The 24,003-nt window shown below is 39.9% G+C and overlaps 1 protein-coding gene across 2 annotated transcripts in view; it reads right to left on the bottom strand.

Moving 5' to 3' along the window:
* The window catches only part of gabra2b (gamma-aminobutyric acid type A receptor subunit alpha2b), a 48,468-nt gene extending 28,051 nt beyond the window's left edge, over positions 1–20,417 (bottom strand). The window contains exons 1-5 of one of the 2 annotated variants that reach the window (XM_026186887.1): positions 19,945–20,417; positions 19,389–19,473; positions 12,297–12,412; positions 3,298–3,365; positions 186–406 (exon numbers count right to left, since the gene is read on the bottom strand). In XM_026186887.1, coding sequence (XP_026042672.1) covers positions 186–406; positions 3,298–3,365; positions 12,297–12,412; positions 19,389–19,459 — 476 coding nt within the window. In that variant the 5' untranslated portion in view covers positions 19,460–19,473; positions 19,945–20,417. Of the gene's footprint in view, positions 1–185; positions 407–3,297; positions 3,366–12,296; positions 12,413–19,388; positions 19,492–19,944 lie in introns of both variants that reach the window. The other variant, XM_026186878.1, reaches the window with a different exon arrangement.
* Positions 20,418–24,003: the final 3,586 nt, after the last annotated feature.

Raw genomic sequence — 24,003 nt, 5'->3', positions numbered from 1 at the left:
TTTCAGGTTCCAGTGATGATGTGACATTACGTGTAAACATAAGCTAACACATTGCTAGCAAGAGCTTCATGTTTGCCTTATAGATGTAATCAGTGTTTCTAAGTAACCCTCAGTTAGACAGCAAATGTATATTATCCACACGATTCTCACTGTTTCTGTCTTTTTGCTTCTGTGCCTTGAGTTACCTCATGGTGTACAGCAGAGTCCCGTCATCTTTGATCCTCAACAGTTTATTAGGCATGGTCATGTTATGTGCCACAGACTTTTTCCCGTTGTGAAAGAAGGTGTCCGGTGTCCAAATCTTACTCGCCATAAGGTTGTTCAGGGGCAAAATATTCATTGGTCCATGGAATTTCAACCTCTCGTCCTTCCAGCTTTGCCGGAAGAAAACATCTATGGTGTACTCCTGAGAAAAGATGAGATACGTTCATGAATTAATCTCACTATATTATTACTTCTCTTATGACTTAGGTTCCCCATGTATTAAAACAAGGCTCATTCCCACTCAAAAAATGCTAAACTGCACACTGATGGGCAGTTCATCACAACTAACTTCACCTGCCAGCTCTGCCTACAGAGCTGGCAGGTGAAGTTAACCTTAACCTATCCCTGTTTCCAAATAGCGAGTCTCCATGAAGGTGAGACCCACACTCGCCCTGTTCCTTCACAGCTTACTCAGTTGCTGTTTTCCTAAGCTGACTCTGAGGCCAACATGACCCCCTTAACCTGCAATACTGTGTTGTCAAAAGACACCACACAGCAAGGATTAAGGGCAGAAATCAGTGCACCGTGAAATGTGTATACGTGTGAATGTTCGTGTCCGTGTGATTCACACACAGCAAGTGAGGGTGAGAAGCAGAAAGAGATACTTTTTTTTTCTTTTTACTCGTCATAGTTGCAAAGCCTGTGACATTTAGATGTCGGGACACTGAAACTGTGGATTATACGGTATAGCAGCTCGGACTCTGAGAGGGCCTGCTTTAGTATTTCAGTTCAGGTCTCATTTAGTAAAGTTTAGCAAAAAGTCATTAAAAAAAATGTCTGAACGTGAACAGTGTGGTTGTTGAAAGACGGAGCATAAATGAGGTCAGTAAGCTGTGGTTCTTACGACACATAGGTTTAGGCTAACTGTAAATGTTTTCTTTGAGCTCTCTTCTAAAACATTCTGCATCCTTCTAAATTATTAAAAACACATTCATCCACCTCAACATCAGACTGGGAAGCCTGGTCCTTCACTTTGATGTTTGTGCACACTGGTTTATTTTGGGTAACTCCTACATATACCACTGTGATGTCCTAACGTAAGCACTATGCATTAATCCATGACAAGAATACAATGTTACTCCTTTTTGCTGGGAGCTAAAATGGAGCTGGTTTACAAAATAAGAGCTTTTTTTTGGTTGTTTTCCTTTTTAAAAACCTTTTTTGTTCATAAGATACGAAGATAATTCTTGTACCAAACATGGCTGAAGTTTAAAAACGATGAGGTCATTGTTTGTAATGCCAGCAAGGAAAAAAGCTCAGACTGATCAAAAATACTCAGTTTCATACATTTCCCCCCCTGGCTCTCAGTGACATCAGCTGAATTTCCATTTCTGGATGATGTCTCAATGGCACCCAGTATGATTTTTTTCTTCATGTCAATTTTATTTCTACATTTCGACATGATAAAAGCCTTTAATGGTCACAGTAGGCAAGTGAACTAGGTAGTCTTACTTAATGATCGTGGCTCAATCACACTAGAGCAAAAATAGGACAACTACCTTGCAACTATGAAACATTTGTGGTTGCCTGGTGAATTCTTTTGTTGTCAAAGCCTGATTTCAAGTAGTTGAGGCAACAGACTGGTCACTCAGAGGTTATTTGTGCAACACGTGCCTGTCTGTGACCACTTTTAATTGCAAAGTAATTGCACAGGTCTCCTGGGGAGAGACAACCTGTCTCCAAACAGTTGGAGTCCAACTCTTAGACAGTTATATATATTTATTATTCCACCTGTGATAAATAAAACACACAATAAAATATAAATATTTTAGAAACTGTTATTTATTAGGAAAATAACAAACTGAATTTTCAGGTTTATCACGTATCAGAAAAACCCAGTAACTAACTATTATGTGACGTCTCTGTGTTTACAATTTTTTCTGCTTTTTGACTATGAAAATGAGAATAATAGGTACACTTCAAATGCTGGGCTGGCAGCCTTATGCTATCTGACTCTATCTGTATTTCATTTTTATAATAAATATAGATTGCTCATTTTGTGACTAAGTCCCCTAAAGTAAATACTGTTCATTTTTTTCTATTTTTCATCTTATTGTTTTTCTTCCTTTCGGTGGACCTTATATAAATCTTATATGTGGCCACCTCAGCAATCGCCTGAATTTCTCTAGAGTATCTGAATAAAGCAGACAGATCAGATGAGAATATTTCATCCTGTTTCTCATTTTTTATGAGGCATATATCTCACAGCAGAGCCTGAGATAAATAATATACTTTAAACTATGTGTTTCCAAACCTGAATATAAGGGATGATTTTAGCAGTGACTTCCTCCTTGGGTTATAAGCGAGGTCATCAGTGACGGCCTCTGCCAGTGAAACTGAAGCAAAGGAAATTTTCCTTTGAGCTGTTTGTCTGTCTGTCCATCTGTTTATGTTCAAGATGTTTTTAAAAGGAGACATCAGAAATCATTTGGCCGACAGATCACCCTCTGGGCCAATTAGCTGATGAGATGTGGGTGGTGATTTGGATCTGGGATTTTTGCCATATGATTTAAAAAATAAATAAATACATTTAAATAAATTTTAGCCTCAAAGATTTATTATTTGGTGTCTTTGTCCCACTCTCTATAAGTGCTGATTTATGTTTGGCCGAGAGGCGTGTTGTTCATATATTTTTCAGAGAACATTGCATTGAACTTAACTGCTGAATCGATGAATTAATCACTTGGAAAAATGAGCCTTTAGCAATTGAAGGGAGGCTGATGATATGATGCGAAGGTGGGTGCGTGTTTCAGAATGATAAACAGGAAAGCCCAGGATAAACAAAGCAGTGACTTGAATAACAAGAAGACTTTCAATAATTTATGAGATGAAAATTGTCAGATGAATAGACATCGTGACACAGTGAGGATTACTCGTCCTACTACAGTACTGTAGTGTTTGCATGTGTTTTTATGAGGGGAAGACATAATGAAGGTGAAAATAAAAGAATTATTGTTTCTTCTTGAAGCACGAGCAGGCTGTGAGAGAAATGACAGTAAGCAGAGTGAATAAACGTCCGTTTGCTGCACTCACCATGTCCGTGTCTGAAACTGGTCCAAAGCTGGTAACATAGATGTTTGTTTTCACCTCAGTTACTCTGTCTGGATCAGAGAAAAACTGTTAACGACATCAAGACACAAAAGAAGCGAGTTTACGCTGAACTTTCTTTCATTTTTAGTACTGTTCAAAAGTTTGCCACATATCCTCGAAGCTTGAGGTGATTTACAGAGTATTAAACAAAGGTTTTGATTTTTTTTCTTCCATTTTCAGGAATAGCTACTCAGTTTATCAGTGTATCTATAATCAGTAATTACCTCTCTATATGCAAGCGCTGGGATACGTGGAGTCATTTCTGGGCTGGAGTCATAATGCCATATGCACAAAGATCTTATACTTTATCGGAGCTTCATCAAGTAAGTGCTTTTTCAGAGCTACATGGATATTGCTGCTGCTGTAATCACATATTAAAAGCAATTACTAAGCTAAACTCGGGGTGGCTTTTAGTCGTTATTATTTCCATTTGTGTGATGTTGTTTCAGGAAGTTATTTGTCATCATTACCATACAGAAAGAACTATATTATGTGCAAGATCACCTCACCTACTGTCAAAGATTTATCTATCAGGACATAAGATCTTAAAATTCAGCAAACTCTAATGAGTATCAATCATGACATATTAAACCTTGCAACTGTTTATTTGTTCATATTAAATGTTAACATTCATGATCAGAAAATATTAAACAAGTGTGGCTTGTTTGGAAGAGCCGCTGGTAGAAAGCCTCCTCTCTCCAAAAACAAACATGGGAGCATGGATCTGAACAAACCACACGACCTCTGGAACAATCTCCTTTGAACAGATTAGACCAAAGTGGAGCTGTTTGTCCATAATGCACAGCACCATACACTGTGTTTATAAGTCGACCATAAGGAAAAATAGTCTACTGTCAAATACGGGGCCAAACTGGGTCATGCAACATGACAATCATCCCAGCACACAGCAAAGCTATAGCAGAATGGCTGAAGAAGGAAATAATCCAGATGCTGCAATGCTTTGAAATGATAAAACCTTAAAGGAGCTGTGGATGGACAAAAGTCTGCAGCCTGCAGAGCTAAAGTGAAGCAGCATTGTAAAGATCCAGGTCCAAATTCCTCCACAATGATGTGAGAGACCCATACGGTCACGTGGAAAATGATTATTTGAATCAGGTGTTCTTAGTTTTTCAGACATTGCTTCTGCATGTTGGCTTAGTTCATGTTAAATAGACAATAACATGGTTTTATTTTTGATTCAGATTGTTTTTGTTATGTCCTGATATGTAAAACCTTTAACTGTAAGAAGGTGTGCCTTCTTTATCACACAACTGTACACGTGACCTTTGAAATGCTCGCTCAACCTCTGTTAGATTACATGTATTGAATCAAAGCAACATGTAAGTTCAAATTTGACCTAAATGTTCACAGCTATGGAAAAGCAAGGCCTCGCATGTTTCCCGTTCCCGTGACAATGTGCAACTGCATCAGCGCTCCTGCATCAGCTCCATTCGCTCTCTCTACACTCCGGCTCTTTGAAATATTTACTGAAGATAAATCTCTTGTGCTTGGTCGATTCAAAAAGCTTCCATGTTTCATACTATGCTCTCTTCTACACAGCGAAAAACATCTTACATACCACCTAAAAAATACTTCACTTTAAGAAAAGTTCTCTCATGCATGGCAAGGTGAGCTGCCATCCACAATCCCTCTGAGACATATCACAGAAATGGTTGATAACAGTGTCAGTAGTTTGCAGTTTGACTGTTGACAGTCACTAAATTACATATTACCAATCAGGGTGTCACCCACATTTCATTCCCTGCAGGTATGTGTTGTCTCCAGTAGTAATACGTGTTTAAAAAGGCCAAATGTTTCTCCCTGGCTTCTAATAAACATGTTTTCTTCCACCTAAATTTGAGCATCGGTGGAAACCAGTCAGCGTTTTGATAACATTCATGCAGCTAAACTACTCTATAAATCACAGGCTTAATATAAAATATTACCACCGTTCACCTGCTTATAAGATAACGTAAATCAGAGGCTGCGGCAGGCTGAGGAGTAATAGGTTCAATCTATTTAGCTAGACATGCCACTGGGTGCATTTATTCATGTAAACCAGGCTATGGAATGTAAATAAGGCAGACTGAGATTCATCTACTTTTTTTACTCTACCACAGAGACCTTCATTTGTTTGATTTATAATTGTAAATACATTTGTGCCTCAGTAAAAATATCCTGTATTACTTTCTCTTGTGACAAAGAATGGTGCATTTTAGCATAAGGGCTTAATGCACTGTAATATACCGAGTCTCTCAATGGCTGTGACACTATATATCCTGTTTAATCCAAGTGTGCTGGCCATGTGTTGTAATGGGTGAATGTTTCATCTCTATACCATTTACTGAGCTTGCTACGTAATATTAAAAGTATTGTACAATCAAGAATTACTAACAGGAGCCACCATGACACAAGATGAACAGAAAGACTGGGAAAATTCATGAGGGATGATTTCGCCACCTGACATTGTGATTTACTTAATCTTTTGACTGTTTAAAGAAGCTATCAGTTATCATGTTTATTAATAATTTCTGTATAGTATCAGGGCTGAGGGCTGGTTTCATTAGCTATTTATATGATGGAAAAATAATGTTGTCATTTTCTTTGTTCCTGGCTGTTTTTCCTTTAATGGAGGTTAGTGTTTGCCATGAATTTCCTTGAAGTCTCATTGCATTTCTTCACTGTTTAGTATTTTGTAGTTATTCTTTGTACTTTGTTGTAAATCCATTCTTTCTTTCTTTTTTACAGAGTCTTGTCGAGTTGTGATATTTACTATTAAAGCTGATGCTTTTGGCACACAGTACTGTGCAGAGTTCTTGTGCCATCCCTTTTTTCTCCATATTTTGGTTCTGAAGAGACTTTTTTTTATTAGTCTTGAGCCAATGACATTGACACTGGCTGCTATTTCTATTCATTTCCAGTCCAGTCCTTGCAGCTGACTATTGTCAGGTGACAGTTTTTGTTTGTTAAGCCACTTCACATTGACCTATCAGTCACTCATTCATAAAAACCTAAGCGATGAACCTGTGTTGTGTCTGCACATAACAGAAAACTTAGCAAAGAACCAATTTCCCTAAAAATGAATGCTGTTAGCGTTAATCTCGTTAAAATGACGTTAACACCATAACCGAATTGACGCGTCAAATCTCCGTTAGTGAGTTCCTGCGCGGTGTCAACGCGTCAGCGCGGTTAGCTTGTTAACGCGTTAGCGCCATGCAGCCCTCGCACGGGGCGATCTGCGTTAACTTACTAATGGAGATTTGCCGCGTTGGTGTAGTTATGGTGTTAACGTCATTTTAACGAGGTTAACACTGACAGCACTACTAAAAATACAATTTATTTTATGTCTTTAGGCACTACCAACCTGTCACTAACACATTTTTTCCCATTTTTTGGCTGAATCTATGTAAAATGCCAAAGAAAACACAGACTGACAATACAATATTTTTTTGTTCCACCAAGGTGATTCCAAACGAGCTGTTAGCTGAAAACGTGGCATGTCCTGGTATGGGGTGCACTGTGTTTATCAAACAATTTGAGGAAACTGGACAAAAGAAGAAGTGGCAGATCTAAAACCCTTTCCACAGCTGATGAACAGTTTCTGAAAGTCATGTCATTAAGAAATCAGGGGAAAAACCCCAGCAAAGACCAGACACAGGACCTGAGAGATGGATCTGTCCCTTCGGCTGATCCATCTGCTGTTTACTGAAGCCGCACTGGAAATCTAATCTTAGAAATGAAAGGTGGCTGTAAAGAAGCCATTCATTCTTAAGAAAAGAAAACAGAAAGAAGAGGCTGGGGTATGTCAAATTACACAAGAAATGAACTGAAAATCAAGCCTAGAGAATTATTCTTGTTGCAAGTCAGCACTGTATTTATAACAGTTATAAAGCCCATACATGTTCTGTGTGGTGCAAAGGATCAAAGACATTTAAAAAGATACCAGAGGACTCAAAAGAGATAACTTTACAACAGCAAACATTGTGGTGCAAGAACTTTGCTGTAGTTTACTGTAATTCCAATTGACCACTAAAATGAAAGATCATGTATATCGGACTTCAAAATAACTGAACAAATAAGGGGCGGAGTTTCAAGATGACTGGTGAGAAGCAAGACTTCTAGATGGACTTTGATGGAGCTTACAACAGAAAGGAGACAGCCTTTGTTCTCTTTTCAAGATTTCGGGAGGCTACAGCTTTAACATTAATGATCAGGATTTGTTTTTTGAGGGTTTTATTATTATTCATTGTAATTGTGTTTTTGTATTGAGCGTACTTTGCAGAGGGTGCTTGAAAATGAGAAAAAACACCCTCTTGTCTTGTTGGTTTCATGGAGCTGGCTCTTCATTTTAAGAACATTTTATATGCAAATGCAGGCCCAATGTCATTTATCATGTCTGATTCAGAAAACTATTTAATCAAGTAAAGTAAAGGATTTTTGCTATACGACTACACACACTCATTCTCACATACACACAAAAAGAAATCACAAACCAGTATCAAAAGCCCCTCAAGAATAAACAAACACAGGTCTGTAAAAACCAAATCCATCACCAAATGGTAGCTGCACTCCATTTGCATTGTACCAGTGGGACAACTTCAAAAGCAAAACTAGCTTTTTTATTTATTCATTTTAGTAGCAAACCTAGAAAAGCACTGCCTTCAGGGGAAATACGTGCTTACTATTTAAAAATATCAAGAGTGCATTTAATGCCCGAGGACATTAGAATATTTTATTTAAGGGAGCAAGGACAATACCTAAAGTTCATTTATTCAGCAGCAGTCACAAACACGTGCTTTTCATATAATCTGAATCATTTGGTACAGATGGGCCTGCTGAACCATGTTTAATCAGTAAGACACAACCTGCCTGTGTTAGAGACTCTGTGCATTCCACTGTGAGACCATCCAAATGTCAACTTAACTCTTGCCAGTTTCAATGGAGATGAAGAGAAGCAGCAAAATGACAGACTGTTAGAGGGAACAGATTTGACTTGAATGAACAAAGCACTACATTTTTTTAGGAGCAGCTCATAAATTAGCATTGTGTAAAAACTCATCCAGATTACTCCGTCACACAGGTGAGGAAGGAAGGTCAGTTAACCCTCTTCACACGTCGACGCCTGTTGCAGCTGCAGTGAATAATACTGGTGAACTATTTGGTCTGTGCAGTTATAAATTTTTTTTTGACATTTTAGCACAAAGCAGTAGAAACCATGGCATTGGCATCATTTAAAAATGAGAGTCCAATTAGAAGACGCAAGACGTGATTATATTAATTTTTATAGCTTGATATTTTTTATTTAATTCAGATTGGATCAGTTTCAGTTTGTTTCCAGAAGAGGTTTACTTGTCTTTGTTGTTTGGAAATGTTTGGTTTCAGTTGAGTTTTTATTAGTTTTAGTCTTTCTTTACTGTGTAGCAGTATTCTTCAGAATAGGTATGACAAACTCAAAACATCTCAGGTCATAACGTCAAATTTTAAAGAAGGAATAAAACCTAGAACATTTCCTGTATATTAATTTCATTTTAGTAAGTTTGTGAATTCACAATATCCAATTCCCAATTCAAGTTGACGCGATGCCACTGATATGAATGAACTTGTTAAACTTGTTACAGTCCAACTCCAGCTACTTATCTTGAAAAAATGGTAAATGGCCTGTATTTGTATAGCGCTTTACTAGTCCCTAAGGACCCCAAAGCGCTTTACACATCCAGTCATCCACCCATTCACACACACATTCACACACTGGTGCTGGCAAGCTACATTGTAGCCACAGCCACCCCAGGGCGCACTGACAGAGGCGAGGCTGCCGGACACTGGCGCCACCGGGCCCTCTGACCACCACCACTATCTTATTCGTATTTAATCTTGATTGCTCTTCCATCAGTTGCATTTGTGTCAACAGCTTTCTTTATCCATCACCATATCATAACAGCACAACAGTCACAAACTGAACAACAACACACCTGCCGCTAATTACGTGTCTACCTTACATACATTCACACAAACACACCTTACCGAAAAACACAAAAGTTGACCCCTAGCGGCACGCATAAGATAACAACCAAAACTTGGCTCCTGCACCTATACCTCACCCTTATCCAAAAATATTTTACATTACCAGAAAATCCCAGGTACTTACATCTTTTGCAAATAAGGATAAAAGGATAACACCTGATAACAGGGCATTAACTTTTTTTGCCCTTTTAGCTGCTTTGATTGCTCATACCAAGGCCGCTTCGCCCGTGGATGGCTCTGAGCTCTGGATAACTTTAGCTTTAGCTACTTTTAGCTTGTTTAAAGTTTCCATGATTAGGTTTATCGTTGCAAACATTTTCTTGTTGATCCTTTGAGATTTAATAGTGAAAGAGCTTCCAATTTACAACATGTTGATGTTACACACACATGAAATGGACTGGTTTATAATCAAACATGTGTGGGGCTAAGCGGTTAATCACCAGTCAGGATTGACAGCGCTGGAATTCTGGTCATCTCCAGTAAAAAACACTGGTCCCAAACATCAAAAGGACTTTTTGTTGTTGCCTATGGTTACTTCCCAGTAAATGAGAAATGTTCGATTTTAGACAATAAAAACCTTTTGACATGTAACTGTCTCTGATAGGTATAGCGCTGAGCATGAAGTCATGGATAGGTGACAAATTTCTGGAGGGGGTGAAAAGCAAATTAGTGGCAGAAGTGTGAATACGAACAGAAGTGAGCTTCCTCACAGTCACACTAATGATGATGAGGAGCAACTGTGTGTTCTCTGTTCACTTTCTGCAGCCTGGCTCAACTTCAGTGAAAGTGTCTGGAAAAAAATGCTGCATTTTCAAAAGAGCACTTGAAACAGATGACAAGTATGAAAAATAAATGTCAGATTAAAACAATTTAGTCCACAGTCTAGTTACATTATCTATATCAGAGAAAATACACAGTTATGCACGTGAAAGCCTGCTTTAAGTAAATTTGTTCTAAGTAAATTCTGGAGACATTCGCAGCCTAAACCCACACAGCTATTCACTCATGGTTAAAGAAATTGTAGCTGCTTTTTTCTTCTCCCCTGAAACCCCACAAAGGGAAACGTGGGTTCATCTTCCCAATCTTTATCATATAATCATTGCTACAAACTGTAAAATACCATACCTATACCTCCCTGGTTTATCAGGCTGTAGTTATTCATTGATTTGCATTGTGTCCGTGTTATGTCCACAGTTGTAACTATTCTAAGCATCTTTAATGATGGAGGATAGTGAAACATTTAAACTGCTACAGGGAGAAAATAGATTTTATACTATACTCTGCATGTGTAATTAGCCTCTACATAAATGACTGAATGTTTGATGACACTGGCATTCAAGCTGCTTTTCCCTTTTTCTCTCTTTCCTTGTGAATGCTTATGCTTAGACCATGAGAACTGTCAAAAACACTCACCCTTTGACCCTGAGTTTACTGTATGTATGAGTGAGCATGCTCGTGCAGCTGTGAGGAGGCTCTTTTTCAGTTGTTATAAATATGTCATAAGCCAAAGTCCAGTGAAGCGTTAACACGATGTGTTCCCCCAACGCACACACACAGATGAGACATACAGATCTAATGTTTCTGCCGTGTGGAAAACATCGGATGTCGTTTCTGTAGCTGTTTGTTTCCTCCGTACATTAATGGGTACAGTGTGCTACTACACTGTGAGCGTTACGAGGCTGTGCTCCTGTAGAGGAACACACTTCAAAAGTTTCTGATTTATGCTCTAATGTTTTATTTAAGTGTTTTACGTCAGATCGCTGAGTCTGTGTGTTACACAGACACTTATTCACTGCTAGCTGTTGGTCCAAAAGCATCAGGTTTTTACTGGCGCGATCCTATCAGTCTGTTTTGGTGTATCAAGCGTTTGTGAATTATCAAAAACACAAAGATACATTCTATATTTCTGCATTTTCTAGATACCTGAGCTTTCTTCATACATTGGGGCTTTTTCTGCACAGTAAATAAGCTGGCAGGACTGTTACTGTAGGGCCATTTGAATAGGCTGAGTGCTGCCAAGCTAAAGGAGGTCTGTTCCACATATGGTAGCTCCTGGGCTGGGCTGATGGCCCCAGGAATTTGAATTTCAAATGGCACCAAATCCTGAGGGAGGAGCTCAGCTTTGGGCTGAGGGGCCAGCTGGAAATGCCCAAACATGAAGGATAACGGGAGATGTGAGAATGACGAGTGGAGCGCTGCTGCGTGCGTGAGGCGATGTGGTTCTTCAAACAACAAAATCCAAACGCTGCCTTCTGCAGAAAGTGTGAAGTAAAAAATACCAAAAGCCTGTTATGCTTTTAAAAATTTAAATTTATCAAACATTTAAGGGAGCTCTCAGGAAGCTCTTTTTAATGGCCCCAGCATCAGAGCATACACCAAAAGTGTTTATATTCTGATCTAAATATTTTATTTTTAACACTTTTTAATTTACTCATCTGAGGACATCAACCATTTATACATGTAACCATACCATGTAATTCCAAGCCACCTTCCTACTGTGCAGTGCAGCTACAAAACACTAAGACAGCACAAACCAGCTACACAGTGTCATTATCCACACATACAGTGTCTTTCCTTATGTTTTACACAAATATTCTCACTTTGGTTTTTCCCTAAAAAGTCAAGCAAGAGTAAAACTCTCTGCAGGGTTAAATGTGGCCACTTTGGCTGCTGTTACTTTCCAGGAAGTGGAGGGAAGCATTATATAATCTAAATGTTTTGTGCACAGAGTGTGTTTGTCAGTTTATTCTCGAGGGGATTGCTGCCAAAGGTTATCAGTACTAGAAAAGCTGATGTTAAATGAAGTGTTCTCACTTCAAATGAGCCGTCAGCCGTTAACAAAAAAGACACACGTGCTGTTTCGTAACAGCGTTTGTTCATTTAGATTCTATAAACTGTATGTCTGCACTTCTTCTGCTTACCCCCAAGACCAGGCCGTAGACGGTTGTCATACCCATCCAGCAGGCTGTCCAGGATGCGTGTGAACAGAGTGATGTTGTTTTTAAAGGAATCAGATGTGGCATCTGCATTCACCGATCTAGTAAGCAGAGACATGAAAACAACAAGGGGACACTTCAGCAGTACTCTGATTACATTTTAGATTCAGTTCTTCTCAGCAGCTTGATTTATGAAAAGCACAGGAGTGCTTATTGTAGCTGGCAGAGACTGCATACCAACACAGATATACACGTAACCATGTTTCTCATGCACATGGATGACCCAGTTCCAGCCATCTGATCTGGGAGTCAAAACACAACTGACTATGCAAATCACAGCAGAGATTCATGGTAAATAAATTCAGTTAATGTCCCACATTAAAGCTCTACTTAATCACCACTGTCAACAGCTCTGGTATAACCGCCTCAGGTTATGGGCATATTTTACTTTAAGCAGTCGCTGGGAAAGTATAAACAATATTAATCATTTTTTTCCCCCATCTTTAGCTCTTTTTCCTGTTTGAACCACAATCCTTTAATTAGCTTCACTGAAAGCATTAGATTAATGTAGCCTTCATATTTATGTTACAGGCCAAAATAGCATATAAATATTTGATTTGTTATTCTCAAGTATGTTCTAGGTTGTGTATTAAAGCCATAAGAAACACAATCATATGAGTATACCAAAATGCTGATTTTCTTTTTTGCTTTGTTGGGTGGGGAGTCATAAAAATTATAAAAAATTTAAATTAGCCTGTAGAGGAAACCTACACCAACTAACTGACCCATTAGTTTAAAAAAATTATTAAAGTGAGCAATAAACATAGATGATTGTACTCGTGCTAACATTATCTTGCTAGCAGTCTGATTAGCTTGCTAGTTTAGCTTAACTAAGTAAAAGTATCAAATTTAGCCATAAACACAGATGATTGTAGACGTGCTAACATTATCCTGCTAGCAGTTTGATTAGCTAGCTATTTTAGCTTAAACAAAGTATCAAATTTAGCCATAAACACAGATGATTGTAGATGTTGTGCTAACAACATCCTGCTAGCGTACCTATAGATACACAATCACTACTGGGGCTTACAGTGCAGTGTTTGATATTTGATACATGTTTATATTGATGTATATCGATATATATTTGATATGTAACCTGAGGACAACGGCTAACAGTACATTTCTACAATGCAGCAGCATCTCCCACTTAATGAAATGAGGTAGATAATAAAACAGCAGCAAAATGGCTACCATTACTGGTAGCAATAGTTACACTGAGAAAAATAAATGTTAAAAAAACAAACAAACAGCCGACTCAGCTAATTCAAGAACAGCAGTTTAGTATGTTTACATTTTCTTTGCTTGTTGGTGACAGCAGACATGCTTAGCATTGAATATAGTGGGAGATGTTTGTCTTTAAGGCTTTCATCAACATAAACCTGCTTTACGATATATACAAGGCTGCCAAGTCTGCGTGCAAAAAAAGCAGTTCAATGGCAAATCAGAACAATCCTAATAAAATTTGCTAAATAATATCACAAATGCAGGTAGATTAATTTGCTGCAAGAGTCCAGTTAAATGCAATGAATGCAACAAAGCTCTACTTATATATGTTTATGGATTATTGTGTATGGCTTTATTTGTTGCTCTCTTTCTAGAAACCAATATATTCTAAATCTGAATACTGAAAAGCACCTTTAATGTCATTAGTATTGTACACTATGTGGGGTTAGCAGTGTTGGGTAAGTTACTTTAAATTAGTAACTTAGTTACATTACTAGTTACTTCTATCAAAAGTAACTCAGTTACTTCAAGTTACTCGTTACTTTCAGAGTAACTAGTTACTAGGGAAAGTAACTTTGGTTTAACTCAGAATTCTCTTGTTAATGTGTTGCTTCCGTAACTGGATACCCAGCAAGAGTGCCAGTCTTCTAGCTTGCTTACTTGCCACAAGTGCACTGTGCCACCTACCAATACAGGGAGTGCAGAATTATTAGGCAATTTTTGAGGAATAATTTTATTATTGAACAACAACCATGTTCTCAATGAACCCAAAAAACTCATTAATATCAAAGCTGAATGTTTTTGGAAGTAGTTTTTAGTTTGTTTTTAGTTTTAGCTATTTTAGGGGGATATCTGTGTGTGCAGGTGACTATTACTGTGCAGAATTATTAGGCAACTTAACAAAAATCAAATATATACCTATTTCAATTATTTATTTTTACCAGTGACACCAATATAACATCTCCACATTCACAAATATACATTTCTGACATTCAAAAACAAAACAAAAACAAATCAGCGACCAATATAGCCACCTTTCTTTGCAAGGACACTCAAAAGCCTGCCATCCATGGATTCTGTCAGTGTTTTGATCTGTTCACCATCAACATTGCGTGCAGCAGCAACCACAGCCTCCCAGACACTGTTCAGAGAGGTGTACTGTTTTCCCTCCTTGTAAATCTCACATTTGATGATGGACCACAGGTTCTCAATGGGGTTCAGATCAGGTGAACAAGGAGGCCATGTCATTAGTTTTTCTTCTTTTATACCCTTTCTTGCCAGCCACGCTGTGGAGTACTTGGACGCGTGTGATGGAGCATTGTCCTGCATGAAAATCATGTTTTTCTTGAAGGATGCAGACTTCTTCCTGTACCACTGCTTGAAGAAGGTGTCTTCCAGAAACTGGCAGTAGGACTGGGAGTTGAGCTTGACTCCATCCTCAACCCGAAAAGGCCCCACAAGCTCATCTTTGATGATACCAGCCCAAACCAGTACTCCACCTCCACCTTGCTGGCGTCTGAGTCGGACTGGAGCTCTCTGCCCTTTACCAATCCAGCCACGGGCCCATCCATCTGGCCCATCAAGACTCACTCTCATTTCATCAGTCCATAAAACCTTAGAAAAATCTGTCTTGAGATATTTCTTGGCCCAGTCTTGACGTTTCAGCTTGTGTGTCTTGTTCAGTGGTGGTCGTCTTTCAGCCTTTCTTACCTTGGCCATGTCTCTGAGTATTGCACACCTTGTGCTCTTGGGCACTCCAGTGATGTTGCAGCTCTGAAATATGGCCAAACTGGTGGCAAGTGGCATCTTGGCAGCTGCACGCTTGACTTTTCTCAGTTCATGGGCAGTTATTTTGCGCCTTGGTTTTTCCACACGCTTCTTGCGACCCTGTTGACTATTTTGAATGAAACGCTTGATTGTTCGATGATCACGCTTCAGAAGCTTTGCAATTTTGAGACTGCTGCATCCCTCTGCAAGATATCTCACTATTTTTGACTTTTCTGAGCCTGTCAAGTCCTTCTTTTGACCCATTTTGCCAAAGGAAAGGACGTTGCCTAATAATTATGCACACCTGATATAGGGTGTTGATGTCATTAGACCACACCCCTTCTCATTACAGAGATGCACATCACCTAATATGCTTAATTGGTAGTAGGCTTTCGAGCCTATACAGCTTGGAGTAAGACAACATGCATGAAGAGGATGATGTGGACAAAATACTCATTTGCCTAATAATTCTGCACTCCCTGTAGAAAGGAAAAAATAATGTGCACACTTCCATGAGAGAAATCCCACGCCTGATTCTATCCTAGCCATTCTATCCTCGCTTTTTACATCCAACACAAAAACTGCAGTCGTGGTGCTTTCGATTGTACTCAGAACTCGGAAATTCTGCCTTCTGAATAGGAAGATGTAGGTAACAACAGACTGCAGATGAGCTGCATACAGAGCTGGACTGGGACAAAAAAATCGTCCCGGGCATTTTGACTAGAGACCGGCCCACAATTATAGGAAAAACCATAAAGCCTTTGAATGAAAATAAACACTGTTGTGACAGTGATGTACACTGATCTGATGGTATATATGTATCAATCTATCAATTGTTTGTTGTAAGACTCAGATAATTATTTTTTTAAAAGTGAGACATTTTAAATGAGAATAAGAAAGTATTTCCTTGTGCCCCCCTTTCCCTTTTAATGCCCTACATGGACCCCTGGCAACACTTTGCTAGACCCGCCCCTGCACAGTTACCAGCTGTCAGCTACTTAGAAAAGGATCCTGGTGTTATTTGTCTCTCAGAAACAGTTCATAACTTCCCTTCAACTCATTCATGTCACCTTAAAGGTAAACCTGTTTCTCCATCACAGCTCTGATGTGATTCAGTAAGGACATCTCCTGGTTTCATCTTCATGTTTCCCTCTCACCACATAACCAAACCGATATCATGACCAGCAGATTTACAGCTGTGGCTCCAGCAAACATCAGCTGATACTAGAAATTAATATTAAATAAATTCTAACAACAGCTGATCAAGCTTAAACGTGCTGCAGTTGTTTAGCGCGACATCCGCTGGTTTCCTCTTTCTGGCGCAAAGTGGGCGATAAATAAACAAGAGAGAAAAGCCGATCAGCTGATCATTGATCAGTTTTACGATTGAAGCAGAAACAGGAGAGAAGAAGAGGCAGCTGTGCAGCGTAAAGACAGAATAACTCCAGCTTTGTGTCTTTTTCATTGTAGCTGAAGTCCGGGACAAACTGTTCCTTTTCACCTCAATATGAAACGCGTAATATTTTCTCTGAATACGAGACGATTCTGTTTTTTACAGGACGGTTGGCAACTCTAATAATTAACCTTATGAACAAAATAAAGTTCAACATCAGTAACATAGCACCACCCAGCTGTATAGAAACTCCGTCATGCTAGCTAGCACGCAGTACGAAAAAGTCAGCACAACGAAAATAAACTCCAACTAAACTTGGTTCATATCTGACCCAGAATGACTGCAGGTCATAACTTCTTACCTGAAGTTCAGTTCACCTGACACTCTCGGACCAGCGGCCGCTTCGGGTCTCTCCTCTTGCCTCCCTTTCTCTCATCCACCTGCTGGCTTCCACCACTTGCTAATGTTATCGAATCTGTGGAAGCTCTGCGATAGCCACCACACGAAGTAACGAATAACGAGCCTATCTAAATCCCAGTAACGAGTAACGCGTTCCTGGTTTTGGCATAATAACTAGTTACCATGCTCGTTACCACAATAATAACGTAGTTACTGTAACGCGTTACTTAATAACGCGTCAGTCCCAACACTGGTTATAACACCATGTTACAGTTAAGCCTGCTGTGAGTAGTTTTTCTCTATAGTAATGCTATCATTACTAAAGCAATGCCATCCTTATAGTCTCCCTAGAGTGCAAAACAGCGAGACAAGCAGGGGCATGTCTGAGAGGAAGAGCAAAGTGTCAGCCTCACATGAGTGAAGATGAATTTATCACATAAAAAGATCTTCTTCAACAAGCTTCAACAAACATGTTTCACCACTTGAGGCAAAAACACACCAATAAGTAGAAGCAGGCTAGGAAGGAGGGGATTCGAGCAGCTGGCGATTGTAGAATGACCACTCGGTAGCTTCTTGTAGCGCTGCTTTATTGAACGTGTATCCAGCATGGGTTATAACAGCACAACAACGTGTGTGACAGCTAAGACATAGAACTGGATATAGACAGCCCCCTGCCGCAAAGCAGGTCCTAGTGGCGTAAAGCCGTAAAGCCCAGTACATGACAGCGATGTGCAAAAGTAAAAATATTGACTCCATCGAGATTCACTGGAGCGCACACCTGTTGCACTCCAGAGGACAGGAGTTTTTCGGTTTTATAAGACAACATTGTGCAGCTCCTGACAACTTCCAAGATTACATTTCTTTAGTTATTCTTAAACTAAAATGTCATGTTGTGCTGTTGTTTAAAATCTCCAGGGAAAACACTTCCTAGGCTAGTTTTCTCCTTATACTTGACCTGAGATTACAGCCAGTGATGTAATGTTGTATCACTACTATAGCACTATAATGCTGCAGCTGTTGCTAGCGACACCTGGTTTTGATAGATTTCTGACAGATCTAAAACATTTAAAAGTTTAATATATATGCTTGCTTATGTCATTTTTTGCAGATTGGGTCTACACAACTTTAGCACATTTTTTCCTTTGTCAGCACATCAAACTGACAATGACAGTGCTGAAAATAAACATCAACAACAGCCTCAGATTAATATGCTCCGCAGATTTTTTTTTCTTGTAGTAAGAAAAGTCCAGATGTTACTAATCATATTAAAAATGAGTCAGTTTTAATCTTTCCAATGAGCAACCATGGTGTGACAATCAAATCACAGCACATAAATAAAATCAGGACCTTGCAACTAGAAATGAAAGTAAAATGACACAGATTAAATCGCTCAAACATCCATATTGACCTCACTGAGTGCTAAAGATGTTTACATTTACTTGTGTCACATTGGTTTTGGCTGGTTAAAATCCAAATTTTAAAAAAAGAGATGAAACGATTTTAAAGAGTGTTTCACAATGAGAGATTTCCAAGTTCTCTTGGCACAAAACAACACAATAACAATAATTAGCTAAAATGTAACAACTGATGTATCCAAACAATTTGTTGTTCACCCTGTTAGTCCTACTATCTGCAGTCTGGACGTGGAAAAATGTCTTGAAAACATAAAGGCGCTGATGAGATAGATGACGAAGTCCAGTTTTCAGTATCAGTGTATCAGTGGCATCCTGAAGCCTGGAGGGGAAATCCGTGGCCTTATTTGAATCGCCCCTCCTGCTCCTGACGCTGGCTGCCTCTTTGTAAGCGCCTGACTGACCTGATCTGTCACTCGGGCAAATATCATAAACACACCTTCACACCTGAGCGCCTAGTGTGAGGCGTCCTCACACAGCAGCAGGGCGCAGAGCATACAGGAGAGATTTAAAGCCATCTATTTATTTATGCATTTCAAAACATTGATGTCTATGGGAATTTGTAAATGGAAATTAATAACCACACAAACTGTGCATTGTTTAGCCCAGTCATAAGAAATAACAGAGGATTACTCAAATACAATCGAAATGATGAGCCTTTTACTTATACACACCCCCCCCCCCCCCCCCCCCACCACCACCACCACCACCACCAACAAACAAACAAAAACCCATGAGATAAGCAGAGCTGGCCCCCTGAGACAAAGTGTGTGATTCTTGGCATGTCTTCACTTCAAGGGGTCTCTCATTCAAAACACTCACCTGGTTTTCCAGAGGGCTGTGAGAGCCAGCAGGCAGACGAGGAGTAAAGGAGCGCTCTCTCTGCTCCACATGGCTGCTTCCACACCTACACACAGGACAGCCGCTGCAATGAATGGAGCCTCGCATTAACAGGCTTGACATGCCAGTGGATTTACAGCCTGTATGTGTTCCATACAGTCAGATTTTATGACACTGATTTCCGGGGATTCCCTTCAGAGCGCCGTAAATCAATTAAAAATAAATAAATAATAAACACAGGGAGGGTGGATGGGCAACTGACAGTAATTAGTATTCACTGACGCGTCTCACTCCTTCACTCACTGAACATTACTGTTACCAAAAATATGAAGCACCGATTTGAGCCATTTTGATAATACAATCGATTTTTTTTTTTTTTTTAAAAAAGCGGAAATAATCACTAAAATGTGATTAGATGAAACGTGGAAGAAGGTTAGATGGATGCATCTTCTCTCCCACGCGTTCTTCTCCGAGCCTGAATGACAGTATGAAAATAAGCGTTTGTTTTGTGCGTGAGGGCGAATGCAAGGGAACTCACCTCAAGTGCAAAAAGTACCCGCTGCAGCTGAATTCGTCGAAGATGCTCAAGAAAGTTAAAGACAATTCACCGCTCTCTTCCGTCTGAAAGAGACCCAGTGAGAGCGAGTCTGTCATGAGAGCCAAGCTGCAAGCGCCGATAAATCATAGTCCCAGCCAGCAGCAGGAATGCGCCCGAAATACTTTCAGTGTCTCAGGATTTAATACCAAAAAATATAATGGCTAAATAGAAAATAATGTCAGTGAGAGGAAAGGTCTCTAATAAACAAATAAATAAATAAATTAATTAATTAAATGAAGTGAAATGTAAACCAGCAGCAGTCAGAGCTGATCCGGGCTTCAAATCTCCTTGTTCAGCATCCTCCTCAGCTGTTAGAGCCTCGATGTGAATCGTGATAAGCAAGAAGCACATCTCAGTCTCCCTCATCTCTACAGAAAACTACAAAGGCTGCGAAGGAGACACGCTGGGTCCTAAAGGCGGTTTTGTATGCACTGAGCCTCCTTCCTGCAGCCTAGACCTTGGAATGTGAGGATGCTGTCTCCACTCACAGTCAAATACACGGCGGTGATTACGAGTACAGCTTCGTGGAATTCTTGTTATTGAAAATGCATTTTTTCTTTTAAAAAATCTTTATCTAGTTGATCATTTTATTTGAGGTACATTTTTTTGGTGAACGTGTTATTGTGTGTGTGTGTGTGTGTGTGTGTGTGTGTGTGTGTGTGTGTGTGTGTGTGTGTGTGTGTGTGTGTGTGTGCTCCTGGAACCAATCTGGACTTTCCACATGTGCTCCAGTTGTTCTTTCAGCCCCTGGTACTCTGGTACTTCTCTGTTTTATCATGCTCCATCTTCCTGATGTTACCATCCACAGGCAATGTCGAATCTAGCACAATTGCTCCTTTTCAGCTACCACTATGTCTGGTTGGATGGCCAGCAGCTGCTTGTCTGTCTGGAACTTGAAGTCCCACGGGACCTTTGCACTGTTGTTCTCAGCCACCTTTGATGGTGTCTCCCATCGGGACTTGAGGACTTCTAGTCCACATATGGCACAGATGTATCTGTGTACTGTCTCAGTCACTTGGTTGTAGGGATGGGTACCGGTAGATCTGACATAAACGGTAGTAACCAGACCGAAAAGCAGCGCACATTTCGGTGCTTTATTTCGGTGCTTTATTTCGGTGCTTTTTTTTTTCCTGAGCTGTGATACACTTTAGATTCTAGACAATCATTTTACGTTTCCGAGGATAGTAGGCGGATCCAGGTACGTACGTTCTTTTAGAGCAGAGCTACAGATTAAAAATGCCCAAGGCAAAGTGGTCAAAAGTCTGGTTGTACTTCACAGCAAAATATACAAACTCAGCAGCAACAAGTGCTTTAAGCTGATACTGTGATACTGTGCAAAGGAGGTAATTTACCTCGAATCCGATGAAACACGTGGCAACGCATAACGTTTTTTTTAAAAGCCGAGAAATGTGCCGTATTTGATAGCTTGCTGCGAGACCTCACACCGTGCACATCTACTGCGGGTGTGGTGCCTGTTATTGGACCCGGAGTTAGCAACATCCCCCAAAAACCCGAAGAATAGAGTCCTGGCCCCTAGCCCTGCTAGTGTAGCAGAAATGATGACAGATGATGATGGCAGCAGCAGCCGTTCTTCTCTGCGTGAGTAGCTTAATGTTGTTCATGTGTAATTTACGTTGAGTAGGCTAACCACGTTATTACATTAATGCATGTAAGGTGAACTAGCAAACATCATCATAGCTACATGCGGCTGTCTTCTTGTTTGATGGCAGATACTCCCTTCACCCTGGCCAAAAAGGCTAAAATGACCAAAGAAAAAGTGGAAAACAGTTAAACATGAGAGGTTTTTGGACAAAGTTTGTGTTTTTTCCATTGTTTAAGCACTGCTTCCAGCCAAGAGTGATGCCATATATGCCCCATAGCTGCAGAAAAGGCTAACATTGTTATCTAAAACAGCTGAACATGAGAGGTTTTTGGACAAAGCCTGTGTTCTGCATTCCTTAAGCACCGGTTCGAGCACCGTTTAAGCACCGTTTCAAAAGAACCAGTTTGGCACCGGTATCGGATAAAACCTAAACGATACCCATCCCTACTTGGTTGTGTCTCTCAGTGCACGCAGTTCCAGCTCAAAACTTACAGCCTGCTACTATGTGTTGGATAGTCTTGGGGGCACCTTTGTACGGTTTGCAGCTTTGGCCCAATCAGCTGTAGACTCCTGCCTTTACAGATATGGTACTTACAACCTTTTGAAGATAGACACCGTCTGCCTCAGGTATTATGGAGCAGCTCATCTCAGGTGGACACCTGCTTGATGTAATATAGCAGCTGGGTGATATCGGCCCACATCAGGTGTTGAGGAAACAAGATGAGAAATGGAGCAAAGCACATAAAAAGGACTGGGAAAAGAAAAAAAAATCCCTTATTTTAAGACATATGTAGAAAGATAAGACCTATTTTATTTATGTTTTATCTGGGTAATTATTTTATCACAGCAGTTGAAATGATGTTGTAATAAATAAATAAATAAAAATGATTACATAAATTCTTATTGTCAGACAGATGACATTCTGCCAGGCAGATGTATTGTATTATAGAGAGTGATAGCATATGGTATCAAAGCTATATCTGCCTATATCTTTACTCTACCTATTATGGAGCTCAATCATTGTATCTTGATACAGTGGGTGCTCATTTTAACCTGGCCAGTGACATCCTTGAGAGCCAAAATCTCAGACTTCAGGCTGCTTTAAACACCCACTTTCAGATTTTTTCCCTACTCCTAGCTCTCTTTTATGTCACTCAGAGCAGTTATCCTTAGTGAGCCCTGGCTGTGAGATGCCCCACCCACCTGCTGTTTAAACTTTTTGTTTAGGAGGGGCAACCAATGTTGGCTTAAGAGGCAAGTTGTGGATTGGAAAAATGAAGCCAACACAAGAGTGTGTCAGTGAGTTTTGTGTTTTGTGACCTAAAAAAATTGCCAGAATTTTCATCAATCATTCAATTTTTCTCAAGCATACTTGAAGTGAGACGCTCACTAACCAAGCACATGAAGATAAAAACCACCACTAAATCTCGCACTTTTGCAACATCCTTTACAACCATCAGCCTTTGGGAGCTGTTCTTTCAGTACCACACATGCTGCAGCGAAAGCGGCAGGCATTTTCTCACTACACTCTTTTTCTTTTGCATAACTACCTCTAAATGCAAGAAGCCTGTGAAAAAAAAGAAATCACACAAAAAACTACCTGAAAATATGATAATTTAACGTGACCAACAGAAGAAGCAACCAAGTAAAGAAAAGAGGGGAAATGTCACAACTGAGAAGGCAATTATAGGCTTTACTGTATTATCTGTGTAAGTGATGAACTAAAAGGTTAATCCAGCTATGAATCCTTTGCACTCAGATTGTCTGTAAATTCCTAATAAGAAGCATTTTAAGAGGCACAGAAGCTCCGAGTTTGTGTTTTTGCAGCGTAAACAATTTGTGTGAACTAGGTATTAGTTACACATGCTTAGACAGGTTGGAAAAAAAGGGCCATTAACAAGAGCTGGTGAGTGATAACCCAGCACATACTCTCATTTAAGAAGCAGCACACACACACACACACACACACACTGAGTCCTCAGGGGTCTGACCATTATCAAGCAGACTCCCTCTGCTATACTTCAAACTAGAAGGATGTCCCATTGATCTCCCCTTTAATTAATTCTTGCCATGTGATCAATGAGGTGGGTCATCTCAGTAACGGTGACCCCTGGGCCCTTAGTCAAGTCCAACTTAAGTGAGAGGGAAGGAAACGGGAAGCGAGGACAATCGAGGGCGTCGAGGACAAAATAAACAAATTCTTGTCTTTTATTCTAATCAAATCTGCGTGCATGCCTGTGCGTATGTTCCTTTTTTTTCCTCTGAACTTGGGTTTTGCTTGCGCTGCTAGCCGCTGGGTTACATACTCTTACAGCACAATGTTTATTGCAAGATGTTGCATCACCCAGCCCACTGCCGGTCCTGAGCGTGTCCCAATTGGACTCAGTGTGACAATG

Source organism: Astatotilapia calliptera, chromosome 2, assembly GCF_900246225.1.
Source record: "Astatotilapia calliptera chromosome 2, fAstCal1.2, whole genome shotgun sequence".
Taxonomy (NCBI): Eukaryota; Metazoa; Chordata; class Actinopteri; order Cichliformes; family Cichlidae; genus Astatotilapia; species Astatotilapia calliptera.
The sequence above is the reverse complement of the archived record's forward strand: the minus strand, read 5'-3'. Positions and strand labels throughout refer to the sequence as shown.